The sequence below is a fragment of the Monomorium pharaonis genome, chromosome 10 (assembly GCF_013373865.1).
Source record: "Monomorium pharaonis isolate MP-MQ-018 chromosome 10, ASM1337386v2, whole genome shotgun sequence".
NCBI classification, from domain to species: domain Eukaryota; kingdom Metazoa; phylum Arthropoda; class Insecta; order Hymenoptera; family Formicidae; genus Monomorium; species Monomorium pharaonis.
Window position 1 is genome coordinate 5,717,137 of NC_050476.1, and position 25,764 is coordinate 5,742,900.

The 25,764-nt window shown below is 35.9% G+C and overlaps 1 protein-coding gene and 1 long non-coding RNA gene across 11 annotated transcripts in view; one reads left to right on the forward strand and one right to left on the reverse strand.

The window, feature by feature from the left end:
• Positions 1-1,903: 1,903 nt before the first annotated feature.
• The window catches only part of LOC105832935 (peroxidasin), a 164,417-nt gene continuing 140,556 nt past the window's right edge, over positions 1,904-25,764 (reverse strand). For all 10 annotated transcript variants that reach the window (XM_036292637.1, XM_036292635.1, XM_036292633.1 and 7 more), the window contains 2 exons: positions 13,013-13,152; positions 1,904-2,725 (listed from right to left, as the gene is read on the reverse strand). In XM_036292637.1, coding sequence (XP_036148530.1) covers positions 2,628-2,725; positions 13,013-13,152 — 238 coding nt within the window. In that variant the 3' untranslated portion in view covers positions 1,904-2,627. The remainder of the gene's footprint in view (positions 2,726-13,012; positions 13,153-25,764) is intronic.
• Positions 13,933-25,764, forward strand: part of LOC114255406 — a 56,427-nt gene continuing 44,595 nt past the window's right edge. Inside the window, exon 1 of the long non-coding RNA XR_004964751.1 lies at positions 13,933-25,322. This is a non-coding gene — a long non-coding RNA (uncharacterized LOC114255406). The remainder of the gene's footprint in view (positions 25,323-25,764) is intronic.

Here is a 25,764-nt window from a genome sequence, read left to right on the forward strand (position 1 = left end):
GTATATCGTTTCCTATACTTTCTAAAGAAACTTATAAAATAAAAACTAGCAAGTGTAAAAGCATAAAACTTTCAGAAGTTATCCAACCATACCGTGATTCCCAGACTAATAAAAATGTACTTAACAACTGAAAGAGAAAAATGGCCATGTTAAATTTTGATAAATAACATTTATTACACTACCAATGATTACGTAATCGTTTGACAATCAAAGTATTTGACTCGACAAACGTATTTTGAGCAAATAACCGATTTAACTTGAGTTTTCTGAATTTATCTTACATCTGCTCATACATTATTTTTTCCAGTTATTTGAATTTCAGAAACATTTTGTAAATCTTATATCTTTAAAACAATTTTGAAAATATAATGCAGATTGAAAGCGCCTCGTGCAGTAACAAAAAATTAATTCTAAAATTTCACAGTTCTTGCACAATATAAAGTACTTTAGTTTTTCACGTCTCTTATTTTTAGAGTATTTAAGTGATAAATTATATTACATTATTACCTGCCTTTGCAGATATAATGTAAATAAAGAGATAAGTAATTGACTAATTGTAATATTAAATATGAAAAAATATAAGTAATTGTAATATCAAATTATAAAAAAAATGTATAAAAATCTAAATAATCCAAACAATACTTTAATAGTTTAATATTTATAAAATTTTATATAAGAATATATATATATCTTTGCTTAGATTTCTTAAAGAAAATCGTAGAATAAAAAGTAACAAGTATAAAAGCATAAAACTTTCAGGAGTTATCTCAACCATAGCATGATTGGCAGGTTAATAAAAATGCACTCGACAACTGGAAGAGAAAAATGGCTGTGTAAATTTTAACAAATAACATTTATTACATCCGCTATGATTACGTAATCTATTGATAACCAACGAATTTTGCTTGATGTTCGTCAACGTCAGGCGTATTTTGAGCGAATGAATAGATCCTCATCGGTCACGTTCATCGCGTATTTTTCGCATCACGAGCATAGCACTGAACAACGGCGATGTGTATCACAATTGTTGTTTTATACCCGACAAAGGCGTCGATTTCTTTGAGCTATTGCGAGCCTCGAAAATATTACTTCCATATTTTATCAGATAAAATCGAGCAACAATAACACTACGTGAAATTGATGTTTTTTCTCAGCATTTTTTCATTAGCAGTAATTCGAAAAAGAGTTTCGTTTGTAAAATTACACAGTAAATGTAAATTATCTATTGATCTATTGTTGGGAAATGGAAGAGCTTTGATATCTGCTTAAATATCTGCATCTTGTAACACAAAATGAAAATGTAGATGATGATATGTAGATATATATGTGGAGTTAGTTCGAAAGCTATTTTGGCGCCAAATGAGTAGACATACGTTTTATTATTTTACAAACAACAGATGATAATTAGGTAATTGCGTAGACTTCGATCAAATGTAAAGATAATTTGAATTTATAGTCACAACAGTCAGTAGTGCCGAATCCTTTGGACGGTGTCGTTCGACATTTCGAAAGATCTTATTAATTAATCTAATTAATCTCGTTCTAAAAGTACATAACAGTTTACACAGACAGAATAGAAATTCAATAAATATATATATATAAAAGTATACATATACAAAAGTATATATATACATTCCAAACCTTCGAACCTTTATAAAACGCATTTCGTCCTCGCAAGATTCGTCTCTTTTGATCGATAGTCAGTTTTTTTCGTTGTTATACCCTCTGAAAAGTGATGCATTAAAATTGATAAGGGAACGATGGATGCATTCCTCAATTTAATTTGCATTACATTTACCTTGCGATGTGTACCTGGAAATTCTTTGCGACGTGAAGATAAAATAAGACTGAATGAACGAGGAGAGCGTCTTCGATTGTAATCGATCGAATCGTCGCTCGGCTATTCTTTTTTTTTTTTCAGCGCAATCGCAAACGCGTGTCGTGTTAAGACAGGCGTTACACATCACATGAACGAAACTCTCTTAATTAACGTATATCCACATTGGAACGCCGCGGATGCCGCGAACGTAAATAAGGTACGCATTAACAATGCAGGGTTAATACGTTAGTACTGCGAGCTCAAACGCAAAGGAGAAACGCTCGCAAGTTGCCATCCCTCTTCCTGAAATTCACAGCGTGCGTTTCTGAGCGCGAACGCCATTCGCCCTCCCCGAGTCGCAAATCCCGCATTGATCGCCGCTGGAAGCGATTAGTCAAGTTCCTCGGGAGATGCTCGAAAATGCTCTGTGGAAATTGATATACGCCGTCTCGCCGTGCGACGAAACTGCGACGAGACGCCGTAGCTATTCGCTACTTGTCCAAAAGTTAAGTCCACGATCGAAACGGATTCGGATGATATCCCCAGTCGTTACCGCGCGCGCACACATACACATACGCACGCACACACACACACACATACGCGCGCGTGTATACACCTGCACCTCGCGTGAGAAATACCCTATACCCGTTCTACGTAATTCGCGGCAATCGCATGTGCGGCGTGCATGCGCGAAAGGAGCCCCCAAAGTTTTCGGAGGGACGTCCCGGGCGTCACGGGTCACCGTAGGGGTAGGAGAAAGTTAGCACCATTCGGATCGCAGGTCCTAAATGCACCGGGGTCATCACGGTCACCTCAGGAGCGATGATAGTGATATCACAACGGTAAAGATAAAGGTCGCCCTCGGGACCGTGGTACCGCCGTGTTGCATGGCAGCCGGATTCTCCCCTGTAACAAAAGGACGTAAACGTCATTAATTTAACGCGCTCTGCGCAATCATGTTGTTCTTTCCAGCGACACACTTCTTCGTCATCGGCACGCGCGTGCGCGGAGTATCAGATTTTAGAGGCAAAAGGATCGAACTTTGGAAAAATATTTCAAATGTTTACGAAAAATCGTCCCCGTTATTTCGCTGATATTGCACACGCGGCGACGGATTAAAGTCGATATCACTTTTCCAACGCGTATATTTTAACAAGTATTATATTTCATGCAAACTGTGGACACTGTGGTTCAGGAGATCGGATACTGAGTATTTGTAGAAATTTGCGTTATTAAAAATCGTCCGTCAAACAAAACCAAACTAAACATTCGTTATATTCCGCAATAAAGTAACACTAGTTTTTTGAACGAGGGAAACAAACTGCATTTCTCGGCTCAAAATTTAATAATAGGGAAGATTTCTGAAGTGAAGAAAGAGGAAAGGTTTTAAAAGAAGTACATGAATTGTACGTGTGAAATCTTCACTAATAACCGGAAGCAATATTTCTACTTCGAACTTTTACTTCGAGCTAGTCGATAAACGTCTTGTTGTTATAACGTTTCATTTGTTCGCTTCTTATCTGTCTTTAAATTACATTTTCTGCTTTTAGTTTCCGATCTAGAAATTATCAGTCTCTGATATCATTTTAAGTCCCTGTTTTTAGCATGCTTTGGTACAGGTTTCTGATATTTATTCGTGTAGTTATGATATAAATGACTTAGTTTATTAATAATACAAAGAAAAACGTAAAAAGACTTATGAATAATAAATTGTCTCGGATCCAAAACTGTCTAGTAACACACTGACAAATTAAAACTTTCTTTTTACAGACAAAATAATTGTTATAGATCTTTTGTTAGAGAACGAAACCGGTAAAATTACATTAAGTTTATCTCAGTTCTGAAAAAATGGAACTTAAAAACCGGCAACATTTTTAAAAATATTTCTCAATTAAAATATAATTTAATTAAATATTCACCAAATACAGATATAATTGCTATGTATGTAGTACTTTTACATGTATGTTATTTTCCAGTATTTTTTACTATTCAAATCAAATTTTTCCAAATTATATTTGACAATTTCGAACTCATAATCGATGATCCTGCACGAAAAAAAAAGGTTTTGATAAAATGTCTAAAAACTTTGCTAGGTACAGATCGGAAAAATGTTGGATTATTTTATTAAATCATCAAAAATATTTATAAAAAACATTCAAGTATCAGAAGCAACGCTACAAAAAAATTTTGACATTCTAGGAACTAGCTTGAGCAGGCTACATAATTATTTGGATGGTTTAACAAAAATTATTTTCAATTCTGTATCCAACTAAATTTTTAAGCACTTTAGCAAAACCATTTCTTTCTACGTAAAAAGCGCTTTGTACGAGTAATCATTTAAATTGTCAAAGCATAAATGAACCATTTTTATTCTCAAAGATTTTATTTATTTACGAATTTAAGCTTCTCTTTTTTAAGAAATAATTGTAACTTTTTGCATAGAACAGCCAAAACAATAGGTTTTATAATTTTTTTAGCATAGAAGATTAATCTGTTTGCAAATTCTATGCCACATTTTCCAGCTATTTCAACATAAAAGTATTAAAAAATACCTTTTTGGCTCTTTGAAGTACAATTTTCTAAAAAATGTGATATGAAATAGGTTCATTAGAGAATTCTCAATAATAAAAGCTTATAAAAATTATCTTATCTGATTCGTAGTTCAAATCCGTGTCAGACATTTGCGTAATTAAATGTTAAAAGAAAACTGTTAATTAGAGCGAAAATGAGGAAACACTTTATATATTACGTTGTAAGCAATATATTCTTCGCTATAACAAGCAAAACATATTCCGCGCGGGCAAATGGAATAACGTTTCAATTCTTTTATTTGTTCTGTCACGAGGTACCGTGATAAAAGCTGAAAGATTGGTACACACATTGATTGCCCACGCCAGTATTTGGCTTTTGAATTGTCCAAAAATTCGAAATATAAACGCGAGTTCGGTCATCCATAAAATCCGTTGTAAAATATCAAATGCGACGCAATCTCACGGCCGGTCGTAGCATTCAAAAGTGACAAGAATTGCGGTTTACACGAATTTCGTAAATGGCCGATCGAAACCGCTTGTCGCGATCGCAAAAAAAAAACATTCTTTTTTAGTTCGCCTGAAACAAGCGTTAACGTTTGAAAAAGAATTGCTCTGGACCTGTGGTCCACATTAATGAGAGTAATTTGCAATGAATTCAGTAATGTAATTTGTAATCAAAAGACGTTAATATGTATTAATCTACCCGTCATATATTTCGTCCAATTGATAACATACATTAGACTTTATGATCTTCCGCGTGCGTGCACACGGTGAACGCAGCAAATTTCTCCACAATTTCGCACGTAATTCGACGATGTAGTTGTAACTGCGTTTAATTATGAATACAATTAGTATAATAACATACATTTTAACACACTTGATACTGTAACGTGTAATATTATATTGCATTACGTTATGCCAAATGCATATAGATGTGCGCAAAGTAAAGGTAGATATATTTAACAACCGAGTCATATTACGCAATTTGACATTCACATTATTACGATTCGCTATCGCGCGTACTATTTCTACCGTCCACTAACTTCATAATTAACTCTATAATTCATCTCTGCTTTCTTGGCACAATTGAACGTTTGGCACAATCGATTCCGAAGTTTTTTCCGAAGTCGAAAACATGCTATCCACGTAGCAGTTTTAGCGGCCGGTCATACGAACGGCTGCCTCTCCTCAAGATTCAATTAAACGCTCCCGGTAGGAGAAAAATTTACAACTCTGTTTACGCGCCTTCCCGGTAAACCGGCCCTTAATCCCGGATTTTCGTCTCATTAATTGAATTGTCTGAATTATCACTGGACTAAGACATTTCGTCTCGCCCCATGTCTTATCTTATTAAAAATGTTTTTGTTAACGCATCAACGCACCGATATATTCTTAATCGCTACAGGCAAAGTTTATTTAATTTCATGTACAACTTGGTTTCAGTTTAAAAAATACATGAAGGATTTTGTACAAAAACTATGTAAGTCCATTTTTTCAAAATCTGGATTATGGAGCCAAATTATTTGGTAACAGTAGCGTCATATGAATAATTTTATACCAGCGAATCAAATCAAAAAGAAAACATCAAGTATAAATATAAAAATAGATAGTAAATATAATATTTCCGTAAGAATCAAGCAGGTTCAGAGGTTTTTTTTTAATAAGTCTACAAAATTAACGAAAACCTGAAACTTTGTTCTTATATCTAACTATAAAGAGATGTATTTTTGTTAAGAACAATTTGTAAAATTTTGTAAATAAACAGTGAAAAAATTGTTACTTTATACTTTAAATAACATTTCTTTGTTCACTTTTCTCATTATTAATGTTATAAAATAAAACAGTACAAAATTTATGCAGAGCTAAATGAGAATATGACGCGGTACATTATCAGTATACCAATTATAAACACTCAAAATTTATTTCACACATAAATATTATACGTAATTAAATAAAAAAATAAACATTTCGACTCTCTTCGGAATTACCCTCAGCGCATCATATTACAGAAATTTATATAATTAATTATTATTACATGTATGGACTTACAAAAAAAGTAAATGAATATAAAATATTATATGGGATAAATAAGTAAATAAGATAAATAAAGTTCTAGCAAAAGTTACAACGGAAACTTACTTTTTCTTTCAAACAAAATTCTTAAAATATTAATCAAAGTCGACAATTTTGTTTTTACATATACTATTATATGTATATTCAGAAAAACATTACCATATTCATGCAATAAACAGTTTGAAGATGATAAATTCTTACTAAATATATATTTTCTGGAAACTTAACTTATTCAGTTTTTCTGAAGGAAATCTTTTACATTATACATGTGTGTGTACGTGTATAACGAGATGCATATTGTAATAAGATCAAAGTGAATTTTAGATGCAGCATATTCGTGCAGAATATTTAGTAGTTTACCTAATCGTTGAAAATCTATTCATTTGACACGAATTATGCACAGTATTTCGCTATTCGACCTCTGCTTAATTACGGATTAATCAGCCGATCACTCATATGCCGCATACGTACACGTTATTCCGTAATGCAGCGTGCAAATTCGGCATAATTTCATTGACTTCACTAATCACGTTGCGCCATCGTGCAAGTACTATACGCAATAGGACATTCGGACCTTCGTAAATTTACCAAAGCCGATCCGCGGGACTTTGTTTGATGTTATTACAGTCTCCCTCGTAATTTTGGTGTGAACATATCTATCAGATTTCGAGAGGGCCGCGCGTGAACTAAATTCAGTTTCTAATTGCAACAACCGCTTGTGCCCGGGTATATTAAAATTAATTAATGTCACTTCGCTGTCTTAACTCCGCTCGCGTACGGACGTAAATTTTAATTCGTCCCACCGCGGCTCGAGAATTGTATAATATTCCACGTAACCGCGCGATTAATCACACACTCGGCGACTCGGCGGTATCAGTTTCTTCTGTTTCCGCCCGGGACTTAAAGAATCGCCACTGGCGGAAAAGGCGAAAAAGGCAGATACGAAATGAGCTGTCAAGCGCCCTCCGTAGATTCCCTCTGTGTATTATACATGGGCGTGCGCGCGAGCGCGAACGAGCGGGCCTGTTAACTACATCTTGCGACGAGAGCTTTGCAAACTCCTCACGCCCGGCCTTACGTCGACGACGTAAGGACACGAAGATGAGAAGAGAGGGAGACAGAGACAAAGACAGACAGAGAGAGAGAGAGAGAGAGAGAGAGAGAGAGAGAGAGAGAGAGAGCGCAATGATGCCGAAGAGGGGAGGGCAGACTTCCGTGTCATAGGAGGGATGGAGGCGGGTCGACGTGTAGTCCTCCTGGAGCCTGCGGCTACGATTATTAATGGGCAGGGCGTGACACCCCGCGAAATAACCTCTCCACCCCGGCTTCTGCACGCACACATACACACACGTAAACGCGCACGTACACACGGACGCCAGGACCAGCCGGCCAACTACCGCTCCAACTCCAAGTCACTTGTCTCCTCGTAGGCACTAAACTAGGCCAAGAACTACTCATTTTCGAGAGCGAACCCGTCCGCCACTCGCGCGTCCTCCTTCCTCGCTTTTTCATCGATCACCCCTCATCCGGTCGATCAGTCGTTGGTCATTCTACTGTTTCGCATCTATTTCTATCATTCCGGCGCGCCACCGATTTACTCACCCGTTCTCTCACTCGAGTTCTCATCTCATCGTCGAATTTTTCACTCCGCGAGGCGAAGCCCGCTTACGTTAGAGATACCTTATGCAAAAAAAGATCTTATCGCCGTTAATTTTCTACGAGGAGTGAACGAATGTGAACAAGATGACAAGGTAAGAGAGTAGAAACAGAAGGAGAGGTGTACGAGGATCGCCCTTCAGACGATGGGCTGTACCGAGTAATGGCGCTTCATCTCCAGTCCGGCTCGCACTTAATTAATAATCACGAGCATACTTCGAGAATAATTACTAATTGTAAAGACTCTACTATATTACTATATCGTCAAAGGGATGTATTAATTGGCAAGGAACGACGTGAAAAAGACGTATAACTGTGTCGTCTCCATGGAAAAAAAAAAAACCAAAATCACTCCGTCCCCTTTTTCATTTTCGCGGTATCCCAGCGTCACAGGCCGCGACTTTCATTGTTTGGTGTATAACTGTTATAACCCAGCGCATTCTCTCAGCGGCAGCGAGTGCGGTTTAAATTTGCATACTAAACTGAAGAACTCTAAAGTTTATTTAAATATTAATATCACGACATTGCTCTGTAATGTTATTCTATCTGCTTCACGTGAATAAAATAAGTGACCGTAATATCTCAAATATATCTTTTACCTGCCATAAATGTATACATGTGCGATATAATTTGTTGGAACTGCTGCCAAAGATTGCTGTAAGCTATTACCGGTAAAGAGGGAACATTTGAAATCCGGTGGGCATTTCATGCAAAGCACGGCGCGAAGAATCGATCTTCGATTGATCGAAGCATTAGGATGCGGTTCGTGCCGCAATGATCAAAGATGACCGCAATCTCCCCCCCCCCCTCCCCCTTCCTACCCCTGCCAGTCTGCGGCAAATTGCTCACTCCGACGGACATCATTAGCGGCAATCACATGCATAAACGGAACCGACGAGCCGCGGAAGTACGAAACATTTCGCGATGCATAGAGCTACACGAAATTTCGTCGACGTGGATCGACTCCCTCGCCGCTGTGAGAAACTACTTTCGAATGCGAGCCTCGAGCGTCCGACTACTTGTCAAGCAAATTCGCATTACTTCCAGTATTATGATCGCTCTTGTAGTTACTGGCATACAACACCCACGGTAATAACTCTCCGACTTGCGCATTCCGCACACTCATCGCGATAGTAACGGTGGCTTAACTCGAACTCCACCTCGCTCATACCTCGTACGCGAGAGATAGTAAGACGCTTGTTTTGCCGGTAATATGTTTTCGTAGGAGGAACATAGTTAAGAATTTCGTCGTAGCCACGGTATTGATCGAGCGCGTTTAGTTGAGGAGCAAGTGCCAAAGGGTGCGCGCATACGAATCTACGACAAACGAAGCTACCCAACGTAAGCCGCGCATCTCGCGCAGAGAGATGCTACTATATAACTTTATGCTGCAGCTTTCGCGGCAAAAGCCGCGGAATAGCCGTTATATTACGGAGGGTCGGTTGAAAATTACACAGCTTAACAAAAAAGAAGCACTAGAATGGGACTAGTCAGTTTCCGTAACTTTTTGGATGCTGAATACAAATCCAGTTTCCAAATTGCTTCTTCATGTTACAATTTTGAGAAATTTGCAGTTAAAGTTGTAAAAAGGATTATTTTTGTACATATTTTGTCATATTATATGTGACGTGGAGAAGTTTTATTGCAATTAAAAGTAAATATATTAGCATTTCTAATTCAAATAGTTTTATTCAGTTTTCATTAATAATTTATTATTAAATATGGAATATATTATGGTAAAACTGCTAGAAAATTAGAACATTAATGATTTAACGAATAGCATTAAAATATACTTTATTAAACTTAAATTGATATTCAAGATCTAAAAATTATTTTACAAATCCTAAATATACCAATTCAAAATTGACAAATTTAATATAGCAATAGTAAAATTTAAAAGGATTCAATTTTTTTCAAAAATTTATGTATAGAAATTTTTAATAATACTAATACGATTTTAATACTAAAATTGACAAATTCAAAATGGTGACATTAATATAGTCAATATAAAATTAAATCGTATCTAAATTTTTTAGTAAAATGATTAATGCAAAGTGTCCTAGATGTCCTTTTTAAACATTTTTTTAATGAAGAAAACATAGTACTTTTTATTTCAGATTCGGATTACAAAAGATAAGAAAGTGAAAAGATAAGAAAAATGTTTTGTCTAAAACATTTTTTCTAAAAATACCATCCATTAACCTTTTATATAAGTTTACTTTTTCACATTTACTTTTAAAAACTTTTTAAAGTTAAGAGACGCATTGCCTGAAAAAAAAGTTCGAGACAAAAGTTTTCTTTGTAATCCGAATAAAGTTTTTTGTAATTTACAATAGAAAGTAGGTACTTATTACACTTAAAAAACATAAATCTAAATAATCCATTTCTGATTGAAACTGGATTGAAAATATAATACACTTGAGAACAATTTTTATTGGATAAATCGATTAAATAATATATCTTCAGATTTCTGAAAATTCAATCGAAATAACAATCAGATACATGATTTGATCGGTTTATCGGATAGAAATTTTTCTCAATGTACGAGTGGTTGATAATATGTATATAAGAATTTTTTACGTACATATATAATGTGGCTTCTTATTACTTAATAGCTTTATATGCTGATTTCAATACTTTCTCGACAAATTAAAAATTATTAAAGGTCAGAATCAAATCGAGTAATTCATAAACTACAAAAACATAATATTATTATTACTTGCCGCTCTGAGGACCAAAATCGGCCCGTTTTACCCATCCCTCTTTCTCAAAATTGCGAGATGATGAAGCAATCTGGAACCAGACCCATATGCAGCATTCGAAAATAAACTATAGGAAATAAATCTTATTTTGGTGTTCAAGGAAAGGTCATTTAAATCGTGTTAACGTACTTTTCGAAAAAAGGAGCTTGACATAGATTATATGTCGCGAGCAAGCATTTCCTTGAGTGCTCCTCTCGTCAAACTTTACCGGGAGAAGATCGAACTCTCGTATTGGGCCGACTTAAGGTAATCCGCCGTAAATAATGCACATCACCTATATAGATGCGGCGCCTCTGAGCCGCTCTGCCCCGAGCGCGAAAAGCCGCCGTGAAAACTCGCTGAGCTTCTTCGCCATAAGTTCGAAAGACGTTCTTCTCCTCAGCCCACAGAGTATCGACCGTCTTGCAGTGGCATCGCCCATCCGCCACTATAAAGCCTGTGTTTAGCGGTATTTCCCACAAGAGCACGCGTCATCGACTCAACTTACGTGCTATTTCGTCGTGATACGAAAGTTTCGTGGTTTACGTCATCGCGAGATAAAAGAGTGGAGGCGGCAGGGAGAAAACAGCGAGAACGTCATCCGGCAATAGATCAAAAATGGTAGCAATACGCTGAAAATTGCCACGCCAGACAGAAAAGCAGTCTGGAGCTCAGCACATTCGCGAGCAGTTGTCACCGGATTACGAATTGCGTGTCGATAAATTAGTACAATATATTCAGCCGTTCAATTCGAATTCGATTAATCCAAATGAAATCGCATCAATATTTATCCATGCTAATACCACCGAAAAATAATCGCATTTGTCTATTTACCATTAAATTGTACACAATGTTATTTGTGTAAATAACTTTGAATATTAATGAATTGTCTATCAACACGATAAATTAATTCTTCTTTCCCCCTCCCCCCCTATGTGTCTGGATTCCCCCGCGATAGAACCTCTCTTCCCTTACATTGCCTTCATAATAAAATTAGAAGCATAAGAATTAGCACACCGCGCGGGAATAATGTACATTTTAAACGCTAATTTGAGTATGCCGTGAGAATGAAGAAGATTACAAAAGGAAGGGGAGTTTTGCGACAAGCCCGGCTTGCTGAAGAAAGAAATGGGTCAGCCTGAATATTCTCAACGAACTTTTCTATGAATACGCCATGCGCCAGTATTAGACGGGAGTCCGGACACGCGAAACAGCACAGCAAGTTACCCGCAGGGAACAAAAAGCACATGAATAAGCGCGGGTGACAGCGTAAGAACAAAAGCAGCATTTTAATTGTACACTTTAATCTTAATGGCATCCCGATATAATTGTAGCACGCAATCTCTTACTAATGAGATAATTAGCTAAATTAATTTCTCAGGGGTCTGTATTATTTTCCATCATCCGGTATTTAAATACATCCGGTTTATTCTTCGATTATTCTCCTCGCGAAAGTCGGAAAGTAGTCCATTTTCTATTAATACAGTCAAGAATGTCGTTTGACGCAACGAACTCGTTGGCAAAACGGAAATGGGATCACCGAGTGAAGATCACGAAGAGCGATCGAGCGACCCGTCAACGGCAGCGCCTCCGCCCAGCCTTCGAGGTCGCGTCCGGTGCCGGTTATTTACCCTGATGAAATCACATCTTTGTATTCCTCGACACGATCGATTGGCGCAAGAAGATGTGCGGAGAAGAAAGCGACCGACCTCTTGGAGCGTGAGGCCAGCCGAGAAACGGGTGGCGGTACAGGAAAGAAAAGGGAGGACCGGTAATAGGCATTGGAGCCGTTGAAAAGCCGTGGAAAATCAATTATCGACCGTGCAAAGGGGTGGAAAATTATATCGATAGGCGTTTCACGCCCCCGCGAAGGTGACTGGCACCCTCTGAGTCTGCTAAACGCCGTTATCGGTCAGGAGCAGAGACTGATCCTTTGAACTGCGATTCGAACGCGGCTGATTGCTTGGATTGAATGAATTCTTCCCCCCCCCCCTTTCCTCTCTACCTCTCCCTCTCTGGTACACAATTATAAGAGAACGCGTACGAAATGCGCGTGAAGAATGACTTTCTCGCGTGAGAGAAACACGTCGGATCATTAATTTCAATGCCACCCATCACGTAAAACTTGAGCGTTCACCATTTGCATCCAGGAAATATATTTCTCGAGAAAAATTTATTCGGCGGAAACATACCGTTTAGCACGTGGACGGACACCATAGTGGCTGCTGCTACGTTCGCCAGGGCACAGCTATAGTTCCCGCTGTCCTTTTTATTCGCATTTGCGATGTAGAGCCTAGACACCGCACCGGCTGCACCCATGTCCGTCTTGACGCTGGAACAGAAAACAGAAGCTCTATGAACCTTGTCTACGGTGCCGTTATTGCACATGTTCCGCAAAATAAAGAACAAACGTTTCTTCCAGAATTTTTTCGAAATGACTTTTTTCTCGAAGAAGAAAATGTAGTGAAATATATAGTGAGATGTAGCGAAATGTATAGCGAAGTGAAGAACAGATCTTACTTTTAGAATTTTTTTGAAACGATTTTTCAAAGAAGAAATGTAGTGAGTAATAGAATTTGAAAAAAGATGCGCAATGTTCAAAATAGAATATACGTATATAAGACGAGATAAGAAAAGAGGTATAGAACTGAATCTTTTTCTCTATATCCTTACAGTTTTACCCTTCAGAAATTTTTACATCAGAAATAACGGTGACTCTATTAAATCCATCATCAATTATAATGTTGAATTATTAATGTTAAAGTAAATTTAGTATTCATTTTTTTGTCATTATAATTCTTTTTAAAGATCTGCAAATCAAGATTTTTTTACATCAAATCAAATAAAAATGTAACTTTTAATGAACAACGTATTACGATTAATAATACGTTGAATTTCAAAATATAAGTATATAAGAAAAAGGTTTCTCTCTATACATAGAGAGATTTCTTTAAATTTAATAAACTGTTTTCAACTATTGCAAAGCATGTATTTCTTTGTTTCTAATAAATTTTATTAAATTTAAAGAAATGTATATAAAATTTGTTAAAACCAAAGAAATATATGCTTTGGAATAGTCGAACAAAACTGTTTATTAAATCTAAAGAAATCTTTCTCTCTGTGTATAAAAAATTTTGATTTTATAATCTAAAACTACCTTAAATATGATTTTATTTTCTATATTACGTGCGATTCGTAATCGAAACTCTTTGATTCGAAATTATTGAATAGCTATTTTATTGTTAAATAGTTGTTTAAATTCGACAACAGATTCAAATTTCAATCAAATTTTATCATATCTGATTAGTATTCAAATAGTTCGTATATCTCTAGTTCCTTTAAATTAATTAATGTCTTTTAATCAATATATACATAAATTGAATTGATCTCATAAATTCAGCATCAGTAACTCTATTATAGATTTTGACGTTAATCCGGAGGATTAATTGATTAACAAATTCTTATTTCATACATTAAATACATTTACACGTAATTTCACAGTATTAAAAATAATGTTGCAGCTGATGACAGATGACATGTCTATAATTTACGGCGATAGCAGGTGGCAGTAAGAACATCTTTGAAGAGCTTTTGAAGGAAGGAATATGAAACCAAGGGCAGTTTATATCAAATTTATCATCTCTCTCACTCTCTCCCTCCCTCTCTCTCTTTCTCCCTGTGCAAACAAAAGATTTTTTTTTTATACCACCCCGCAATACTGGGTAGTAAACAGATTCGCTCTGCAGTTCACAACCACAGTGCAGGCAAACAAAATAACCACCCTCTCCATGTAACCCCTAAAAAATTATACGACGCAAATCTCTCCCCGTAGAAAAAGCTTATCTGAAACGTACATAAAAACGTATCCCGTAAAGTTATAACCTATGAAATATAATTTACACTCTAGATCTATTTTATCACTTTGAGAATATTCATGCGCATGTAGAAAAAATAAAAATTATTAAACAGGTCAGGAAGGTGGCACAAGCGAATAGCGTATATAAATGTAAATCTAGTTTAAAATATCTTACTTCCGTTACAGAGATTTAATACTGACAATATTAAATTGTGCAGATGCATTGACCTCTTGAGTATTTAAATGAAACCTTCTATTGTTAATGCATGTTATATTCAAATATTAATAATTAAATAATAGTTTATTCTAAAAATAATATTTTCAACTAGTAATATTTAAACTAATACTTAAAATCAATAATTAATCAATTTACTTAAATTAGCTGGCACAATATAATACCGTCAATATTAAATTTCCGTAAGAAGTAGATAATATCTTTACTTAACCTGGAAATAATCATCTCATGTTTTAGTAAATCATACTTGGTATAATATTTGATTGATTTTATAACGTATCATTTGGTGTATTTTTATATTCTAGTTACACTTAATAGATCGATCGGTAATATGAATATACGAATCAAAGCTTGTTTCTATTGTACTAATTGGATCTCAACATCCTCGAATAAAAAATAGATATGAATTTTAGTAAAAAAATTTGCTGTTACGTGAGTTTTACTTTTCCAACGCTGGCATGTAAAAGACATCCCGGAACTATTCTCGGATTAAATTAGATTTACATAATAATGTAAATACACAGTTTCATCGGTTAATATCTAAATAAGCATACCGATTTAATAGATAAATATTTTAGTTTGTTAATTTATAGACAAGCAATTAGTTTTTCTTGTCCTTGCTCGAAATAGCTTTACAGTGGCTTTAACGAGTTTTACAACTACAAGCCTCAAATATAATCATTCCTAAGAAACTTTCTAAGAATCAGAAACTCGTTAAGACTCCACGGGGAAATATTCAAAAGGCAAAAGTTATGCGGGTAACGAATCAGTCGAAACCTCCGTATACTTCGAGATAGGCTTTATTATTACTTTGATGCGTAGGAAGATCAACCAACTTCATGGCGAATGGGGAGATTACCGCGGCGGACGCTGTATTTTCACGGGGGCGGCAGTCATATTTAAACCTGTTTACACGCAAAAAGCCCGGATGAAAGTTAGCCTATAACACTTAGGACCACTCACGCGCCTCCTAGCGAATTAAGCTGATGAAATAGGGCATTCGAGGGAAGAATAAGAGAAAGGCGGAGAAAGGCAAAGTGGATGTTCCGCGAGCGAAGATGGAAGAAAGGCGTAAATCAAGTAGTTTGCCCTCCAGCACCTGGCCCTGACAGATCGGGTACTCCTCCCGAGCTTTCTTACCGCCGATCTCGGGGGCAAAAAGAAAGGGAAACGGAGAACGGGGGTACGCGCGCGTTGCATACGCCCACGCGCTAATGCTCCCCCCGTCCGTATTAATTTCACATGGCGTTACAGCGTTCAAATTACAACTGAGGTATTGCCTGCATAACAGATCGCGCGAGGTAAAATTAAATGAAATTCACTTGTTGCGAGCCTGCGTGAAAGTTTGAAGAATCTCTTATTCCCGGCTCCAAGGGTATATGTTACGTCGGAGAAGAATTAGATTCTCGGAAAGTACTAAAAGCGAAGAAAACTCCTGCGCGCCGTATGTATAAGAGAAATACAAGTAAAAAATGGCTCTGTCTCTACTTGGAATTTTTGAAAGTTTAACGATGCGTGATGGTTACTATGTAACATTTTCCACATATCCATTTCGCAGAGAGACTCGTAAAGAAAATAAGACATACAGGGATGGCATAAGGACTGTACCGTGGATATCGTGCCTATATTGTTCAGAAAGAAATTGGATAGGAGACTGGACCTTAAAAGATCGAGCGCAACATGCTAAGAAAACAGACATACCGATGATGCCGGAGAAGGCAGAAGAGGAGAATGCGGTACTGGCAAACGTTAGATTGCTTTAAGAATTTATTTGAATGGTCCGGACATTGCAAGACGCATCTCCTTGTTCCTTCCTGCCTTACCAGCCGGCCACGTCGTACTTTATCATTTCGCAAAACTGTTGCGGCGAGGTTCTTTGAGAGTAGCATGTCGAGTTTCCCCGAGAATGTAGTGAGCATTACCGTTAAGAAACGTTAAAAGCACTTGTTGCCACGTCGTTACCGTTACCATTGATAACCCGGCGCGTCTTCAGCTTTTTCAACGCCATCAAGACCATGTAAGTAAGTACATGGAAAGCAACGAGTTTGCCGAAGTATCTAAAAAAATTTAGCTAGACAAATCTCTGAAAACAAATTTTATTATATAAATTATTTTTACATAACAATTTATATTCAATTTTATTATCATCGAAATAATTATATGTAAAACCCTTAATCCGATTGCTAGAATGTTAAAACTTTTTGCAGCACTGCTCAACTTTTTGAATATGCATAATTATTTTGATAGTGCAACAAAACTATTTTTCAGATTTGTATTTGTTAGATACTTCACAAAAATTATTTTTTCCATGTATGTATGCTCAAAGTCCGCTACAATTCTGACATGCTTTATACTAAAAAAAAATGTTTAGTAATAATCTAATATCAAATCCGATAATAAATATGATGATAATTATTAAGATTTTGGTGAAGTAATTTCAGTCAAATATATTTAGTATTGATAACTGTTTAATAATTGTTTAGCGCCGATTGATTACTATTATGTTTGGTTACTATTAATGTAATTAATAGTAATCAAGCTAAGTATTATAATAATATTTGGTTAACAAACATTAAATTAAAATTTCAGCAAAAACTTATTTAATATTCTTATAAATTTTTTTTTTTAGTGTGTGTAATATGCAGAACTTTTAACTTTGAAATACTACTATAAATGAATCAAGATACTTCAAGCGTTACAATTTTTATTATTATTAAAATTTTAATAGCTTAAAATAGCATTTAATAAAATATTATTTATATTAAGTTATTAAAATAATGTTAGTCATTTTAACATCTTTCATAAAGTAGAGAATTTTTTTAAAAATTCATAATTCATATAAATAAAATGTCAATAAATAAAAACTTCTTAAATTTGAAACAAAGTCGATTGAGCACGTAAGCCAAGTTGAATATGCATGCTAAATATATGTGAGATGAATTAGAGAAAAGATTAAGCCTAGACGAATTACAAATCTCTGTACCGAGATTTATAATTTCAATGTTTTATGTAATTTGACACGTGAAAAGAAAACATACGAATATGTATTTTAACAAAAAAACGAAATATACACACAGGACTTAATTTTTAAAAAAATAAAGAAGAGACTAAAACTAATCAAGCATGGTTAATGGACGCACATTATAAATTAATTCACCAAGTATGTTAAGAATAAATCTGCATTGTTTTTATTGCTACACATTTTAGCTTATTTTGAACCATCTTTAATATTTAAGAAAAACGTTATATAAATTACTATCTGCACGTTAAAAATTATCTCAAACTCTCCGTAGCAAATAATACATCCTACTTTAATTGTATAAGTCATGGCAAGTTGGACAGCTGGCAAGCTTAGTAGGGAAAAATATATTTTATTCATGTTTAAAGTGTAACAATACATTGATTACGTGGCCTGAATAATAAGATAAAACATTAAAACGTTAATATTTGACAATATATTATTGTTCATCGTTATAAATAATATTTAGTACGCATATTCGGCTCAACTTATATGCTATATTTGTCGTATTTTTCATTAGCCATAATTTTGTAAATAAATTTCCAGAGTAGTATTAATGTAAAAGAAAAGAATAATATTCCAAAATTTAAAGCTAACAATCTTTAATTATGCGATAATAATTGGAAATTTCAATCTTTTTTTAATCAGAAAATATATAATTGATAGCGAAAGAAAGAGAAACGTAGGAAAAGAAAAATATATATTTCACTGAAACACTGAGAGAAAAGAAGGTCAACAGTTAGCGAGTGGAATGTCCAGGGCGATTCGTGTACTGCATGCGCAAGTGGTCGCTTTGCCCATCAGAAGACCAATGCAGCAACTCGCGAAACATTGATCCAACCATTCTACCACGACCGAAATTTTCCAACCATTGGCATCCGGGGACAGATCACATGCCATTTGCCGTTGCACGACTACCCTCGCACGGGGGAAAGGAATAGACATCCGTCACGCCGCTTGCGTATCGCACGGCTATTGTATGCGGTCGTGCAGGGTTGTAAACACTCGTTTTATTATATTTCATTTAACCGGAAATGTGTTTTTGAATTTGCCTCGAATATCTGTTGACACGTTGCCGTTCAACGTCGAACGAAAACGTCAGTAAATGTGGGCAGGCTCGCGTGGCAGTGAAATTGGGACGGAAAGGGTTAAATCAGTGATGTGGGAGATTAAATATGTACCGCACGAAAAAATCGACGGCATGTCCCCGTGAATTTTTTCGAATTTTTACGCGCGCTGCGTTCACACTTTACTTATTCGGCGAAAAAAAATAGAGAATCGGACGGTATTAAACTGTACCTAATACCCGTCCGCATAGCTCCTCTATACTCGAAAGAATTTAATTTCGTGCATTGTTCTTAGCTCGGCTGTGTTGCGCGGGAATATCTGGGGATAGGAAATATCCGTGAACAGGAAATCCCTTTGAAGATATATGCCTCAGATATTCAATATCACTGACGCTTAATAAACGGACCTCAGCGCGCTCCGGTAGAATAAACGAATCTCGCCCTTCCTTCAACTGTCACTCAACTGTGTTTTAAATCTTGCAAAACTAAATGAAAAAAAATTTATTAAATTATTCGTACATTTCGCCGTTGCTGGCGTATTTCATTTGAATTTCAAGAAGGAACATACGATTTTCTCATTCAAATCGGTGGAATTTGACTTGTGTACTCTTTCTCACGGGACAGACAAGTCAATGTGCCTTGTTTTAAGCGTAAAACAATCGACTTTCAAGTCAACGTGACAGTATATTTTGTACAGTATACTTTTGGTGCACACGCTCGCGGGACAAGCCATCAGCTCATCGCATACCGGGCCATTTCCTGCGGAGAACCATTTCGGTTTATACTGTCTTCCTCTTTTTCTTTTCGCCGGACACCGAACTTTTTTTGCGCCATACCGTGGAATTTAATTCGTGCATACAGCGCAAAATTTATTCTCAAATTCTTCTATACGCAACTCGCGGACTCCACCTCCTTCGCGTTCGACCTAGAAATTTTTTCCGCTTACAGATCCGCAGTGAATTTCACAGCGGCAGTCGAGTAGGTAGGGAAATTTAAGAGCGCCGAGTATATTTTGTTTCTCTCGCTGATTATTCTCTTCGCTTCCCTTCTCCCTCTTTCTTTTTTTTTTTTACAGCGCGCTGTGCGTGAGTGAAGCGATACGTGTGCGAGGCTCGCGTTCGTAACGGTACGTGTATCTTTTAACGTCAGAACCAGTGGTAACGGCGTGGCTTTACGAAGATCGTAAAAGGGTTATGGCGCGAAATTTACCCACTAGAATGCGCAATAAGCTGAGGAAAAAAAGGAGCTTGAAAAACATACTTTCATGAATCATCGTGCAAAAGTGAATGCTGCTGCGGTCAAGCCGATTCAATTCGATACGATAATTATTTAACGGGTAATTTTCGTTTCTCGTTGATTATCTCGTCCGCAAAAGACTTTTTACATTCGACAAGAGAGATTTTTATTGCTGCAAAATTATGGATCGTATTTATTCAATCAGAATAGAGAAGGATGAAAGAAGCAGCATCGCTTGATCTTTGCGCGCGGAAAAGCACCCTCAAACTGAATTCATTATATGAATAGAGCGTTTCCTACCATTCTTCTTCTGTTCTTCTTCATTTCGAGCAATAAGTACTTTCTTCTTTTCGATGCTTTTTAGCGTAGAAAAGAGCTCACTCCTGGAACCAACAGACCGAGCAATTTTATCAAAGTTCTGGCTCAAAAGATTTTCATCTTTCCACTTGTTTCATCCGAGATGCACTGCTACATATATTTATACATTTTCAGCGCCACTCCGAGAGTTAACTTGTTATAATACAAACAGCATCGGTAATATTTCTACGGGTGCGATCTTTTAGTGATCGTTATAAATTTTTAGTATAAAAAAAAATATTCATCTAACAATCGTACTCTAAAATCATTTTTTAATATTATCGCTTCGTTGTCTAAAAAAAATTGAAAAAAATCGTTATTACAGTAAGCTAATCCACATTTTGTTAAAAACAGAAGAAATTAACTTTAAAGATAAAGTAATTAATTAACTTTGAGCAAAAGTACGAAGAAAAAATCTTTGCTATAAATAATTGCTTTTATTTGTGTATATAAAAGTCATGAAAGAAGATTAACACTTCACAATAATAAATAATAATAATAATAATAGTAATAACCGTAATAATAGCAATAGAGAAGATAATATTACGGCCTTTGTCAATATATTATAACCATTCATAAAATATCTCAGTTATTAGGTATAAATTCTAATGATTAGTTATGAAATCATGTAACAGTTATGGAATTGCGTTAATATGCTTCAAATGCATAGCAATCAACATTTATAAGGTATTTTTAAATATTTTGAAACTTTTTTTAAGTATATTTGAATTGAATTACACATACTTCTTTATTTATTTTAAACCGGGTCGTATTGTTACGAATATATGTAAACTTGAATGTTTTTTTTTTCTTATTTAACTTTTTATTCGGCTGTATACATTTTAAATTATGCAAAGTTAAGTAACATGGGATTTTCTTAATGTAACCCCTTAAATGTACTTATGTCTCACTAGATAATATGATATTCTTTTTAGGAAGTTTTATATCAAGATAGTTATTCGATAAATTAATTGTATTTTTACAATGCTAAACTATAATTTACCTTATATGTATTATAGTTTTCCAGCACCGCAGTCTATATGTGGAAAACTTACATGTACATACATATGTACGTACATACATTTGCATATATTCTACTAAACTCTTTTTATTTTAAATAAAAATTAATTTTATAATAAAACATTTTTTATTGAAATCAATTTAAATTATTTGTCGTGGGTCATATTACTATCTCTGTTTTTCTTCAAACCATTGAGTAGTATCATCACACTTTTTATAAATCCTAACCATCCTAAGTGTTAAATATTATTTCATAATTTTGAGTTCAAAGTTTACTGCAAATAAAAATGTTAAATTTATAATTTATAATATTGATAATAAACTTTATTACAAAATGTAAATAAGGGGTCATAATATTATCTTCTCTTGTGATAATAATGACTGCATTAATGTATAATATACATTATATATAAAAGAAAAATTGCAACAAAATAGAATGTTTAATTTTAATCAATTAATTTTAAGATTTGTTGCAATAGTAAACTACTTATATTTTGAAAATGGAGAAAAAAAATTATAAAGTTAAAGTGATTAAATTATATTTTTTTTTAAGTAATTAACTTTACAATTCATCTTCTTCGTTTTCACAAAATCTAGGTTAGCCTGCTGTTTTTGCAGAAAGTTTCTACAATTAATTGATTAAAATTAAACATTTCGTGACTTCAAGTACTGCTTTTTCTTCACTTTTTCTTGACTTTTGCATAAGAGCGAAAGCAATCGTTTATAGCGAACACATCTTTTCCGTACTTTTCTTCGTCTTGGTGGACTTCTTAATGGTTAGAAATATAAGCGCGCGGTCTGTAGATCTTGAGCAAGGAACCTCGTCGCAGCCCCTCGTTTCCTGACTTAAAGAGAGTTGCGAAGTTTCTTTGTTATTCCCTTCCTGCCGACCTCCGTCGGGATTTTGCCTGCAAATCGGCCGGACAGACACTGCAAACTTTTGCTGGAACTTTTCATCAGGCTCGCCAAATGTAAAGCGCTGTTTGGTATGAACAGTTTGCACGACGCCCGCAACAACCATGCATGGAGATGAGAAAGCTTTAATAGCTTTACCAAGCTTTTGTTTGGATTAAACTTGTGTGCTTAGAGAATTTATTTTTTTCTCTAATATAAAAATATAAATTTTAATGTTTCATATCTAAAAAAATTAATTAAAATTCTTTTAAATCTAATTAATACTTCAATCATATCCTTGGCATTTTCATATACACAGTAAATAAAATTATCTAACGTATTTTAAGAATAACTTAATCTAGCGCTTTTTAATTATCATAATAACATTAATTTTGCATATCAAATGCATGTTCATCCATGTAGAAATTCAAATTCGCCACGTAAAACTGTGCTAATTCTTGAGTCATAAAAACTGAAGACTACGTAAAGCTAAGGTTAAATGTCGACGACAGCTTTTTTCATTATCTCCAAGATTTCACATTCAACCAAGCCGTAAGTTTACGGTTCGTAAATTTAGACGCATCCGCAATCTCTCACTCTCTCTCTCTCTCTTTTTCTCTCCGTCTCTCTTTCATGAAGTAAGAAGGAAAGGCAGTTTGTAAAAAATCTTCTCCGCTCTCACTACGAGTTTAGCGGGTTTGTCGAGCAGGTTTTACGCGGCGTAAACCTAAATACGTGCACGGCGGAGTGAGGGGTAAGACTGCGGGGGTGCAAAGAATATCGCGCGCGCGAATACGCGGCCGCGTGCTCACCTAGAAACAAACTCTGTCTCCCGTTGTCTCCGCAGGAATTCAGCGGATTATCCCGGATTTGCCGTACGGCGTAAGGAGGCGCAATATCTTATCGTTCCCGTGACTTCTTTTTCCGATCGAGGCACGTAAAAAAGTATGCGGGAAGGCTGCGGCGAACGTACTATTGGAGACACCAAACTTTCCGACATAACGCCGTAAAGATTCGGGTCACGAGTCATGATTTCGAATCTCTTCTCGGAAAAAAAAGAAGTAAGAGATTCTCGCTTTTTCTAAAGTACTAATAGTGTGGTAACTTTATTACACTATGTTAGATTATACCATAATTGTAATAGATTACTCATACAACGTTATTGAAAGCGTCTACGGAATATAAACGTTAAGTGATTTATTTTGAGTTTGTGAGAACACGATTAGGATAATGTGATATCTCCAGGTGCAATAAAAATTAATAACTTATATCAAAAAAAAATTGTTGCCGTACAAAGTTCGCCGTTTATTACAGCATGTTTTGCAACAACTGCAATTTCTTGATTGTCGCCTAAATGGGCAGTGCTTTTTTAAAAAATAAGCCTTTCTTGCTTATTAATAGTTTTTCCATATTGCCTGCCTTTATCCTGTATATTTGTACAGTACATTAATAGAGGAATTTTAGTTTTATATAGTCACATAAACTATTTTTATTTTTTTTTTAATTATCTAACCAGATCATGTTTTTATTAAAATTAGCACAGTATTTAATTTCCAAGAAATAAAGAGGCGTCGCTTTAGAAGATATATGCCAGTAATAGAGACCTTTATATTATCTAATAAGATCTTTTTTATATAGTATAAATCAATATAAGTGAATTTATATTTATATTTATGCGTTACATAATATAGAAGTTGATATATGAAGAGATGATTAATGGACGACTAATAAGAACAGACAATGATATATTTTCTCGGAAAAACCGTGACTCATGTTGCTCGACGAAAGATTTTATCACTGCAAAATAATAAGCCGAGTGAGAGTTGTTGCACAATTGCATCCGCGAATGCCGAATAATTAGCTCTTGTAAAAAAAAGGGAGGGGGGGGAGCGAAGCGCTGCGCGATGGAAATAGCGAAATGTGTTACTGCAGGCGGAGAGGAAAACGCGTTAAATTTAAGCTCACGAAGAATGCACTGCCGTATTAAACCGGCTACGCGCGATTATACCATTGGAGTCAGTACAGCACATGTAAAAGTAATTGCGCAGCAGCGGACCAGCGTGAAAACTCATGGGAATAATTAATGAAAAATGAGAAGCGGTCGGTTGCCGGGGCCGAAAAAATATGAGCGTCATAAGAACTTAGCGTAAAATTTTATGACGCTCTGTATCATCGGCACAGAGGATAGAGAATGATCAATCTATTGCGATTACATATGGCGTGATAGCCGTATTACGCGCTATCTATATAAAGCGGAAGAAAGCGGATAAATCGATACAGAGGCATCTGAGCTTAACGCAAATTTCGTTGACCTTATTTTCGACGTGCGTGCCTTCCCTACGGAACACCTGCACGACGCCGAGCGAGTGGCATGGCACGCGAAAGAAAACTTCAGATGTCATAGTCCTCGATGAAACTTTTAAGTAGCTCACGACTGAAATGAAATAGAATACATTATTTTGCAAAGGAAATTTATATTTAATCTCGTTTATACAGAATTCAATTCTGCCCCCTTTCAACGTACTAAGAACTCGAGTTGCAGAGAGAACTCTCCTTTGTTACAGTTGATGCCGGGGGTTCTTCTTCCTTCGTTGTTTGAAGTAGCAATGACGACTCGATACACAAGAAATACGGACTTCCAAGAAGAAATAATCGCGCGGAACGCGTGAACAAACAGGTCGGCGGAGCCGAGCCTTTCATCGGGACGTAACGTGGAATCGAAAAGACCGGAGAGACGAACGGAAAAGGGGATCAAGTCCGGCCTCGTCGTGTGTTACGGGAGGAGGATGGGCGATTCCGACGGGATGGCGTAGGTCAGGTGCGAGCCAATATGTGGCATCTGGCGTTACATGCTTCAAGCTTCGCATAACAAGCTCGGGGCTTGCTGCGCGCTGATGGGAAAAGTTGCAGGCTGCAGGTCCAGATATGTCGTCCTGGGCTGCGCATATCCTTCCTTCCTTCCTTCCTTCCTTCCTTCCTTCCTTCCTTCCTACCTTCCAACCAAGTCTATCTACCTATCTACCTATCCACCTGCTTGCCTTCCTCCTCTATCTTTCTACCGGCATTCACCGACTACATAACGCCGACTTATAACATATCCTGCGACAACGTCGAAAGGTGCCGAAGCTAACCCACGCTCGTCGGCCTTCATCTTCCTTCATCTCGCACCACTCTCGCACAGTCAACTCTTGGGACAAAAAGGGAATACAAAATTTCCCCAAAATATTCTTATTATGTAGCTTCAATGCAGAAGCAATTTA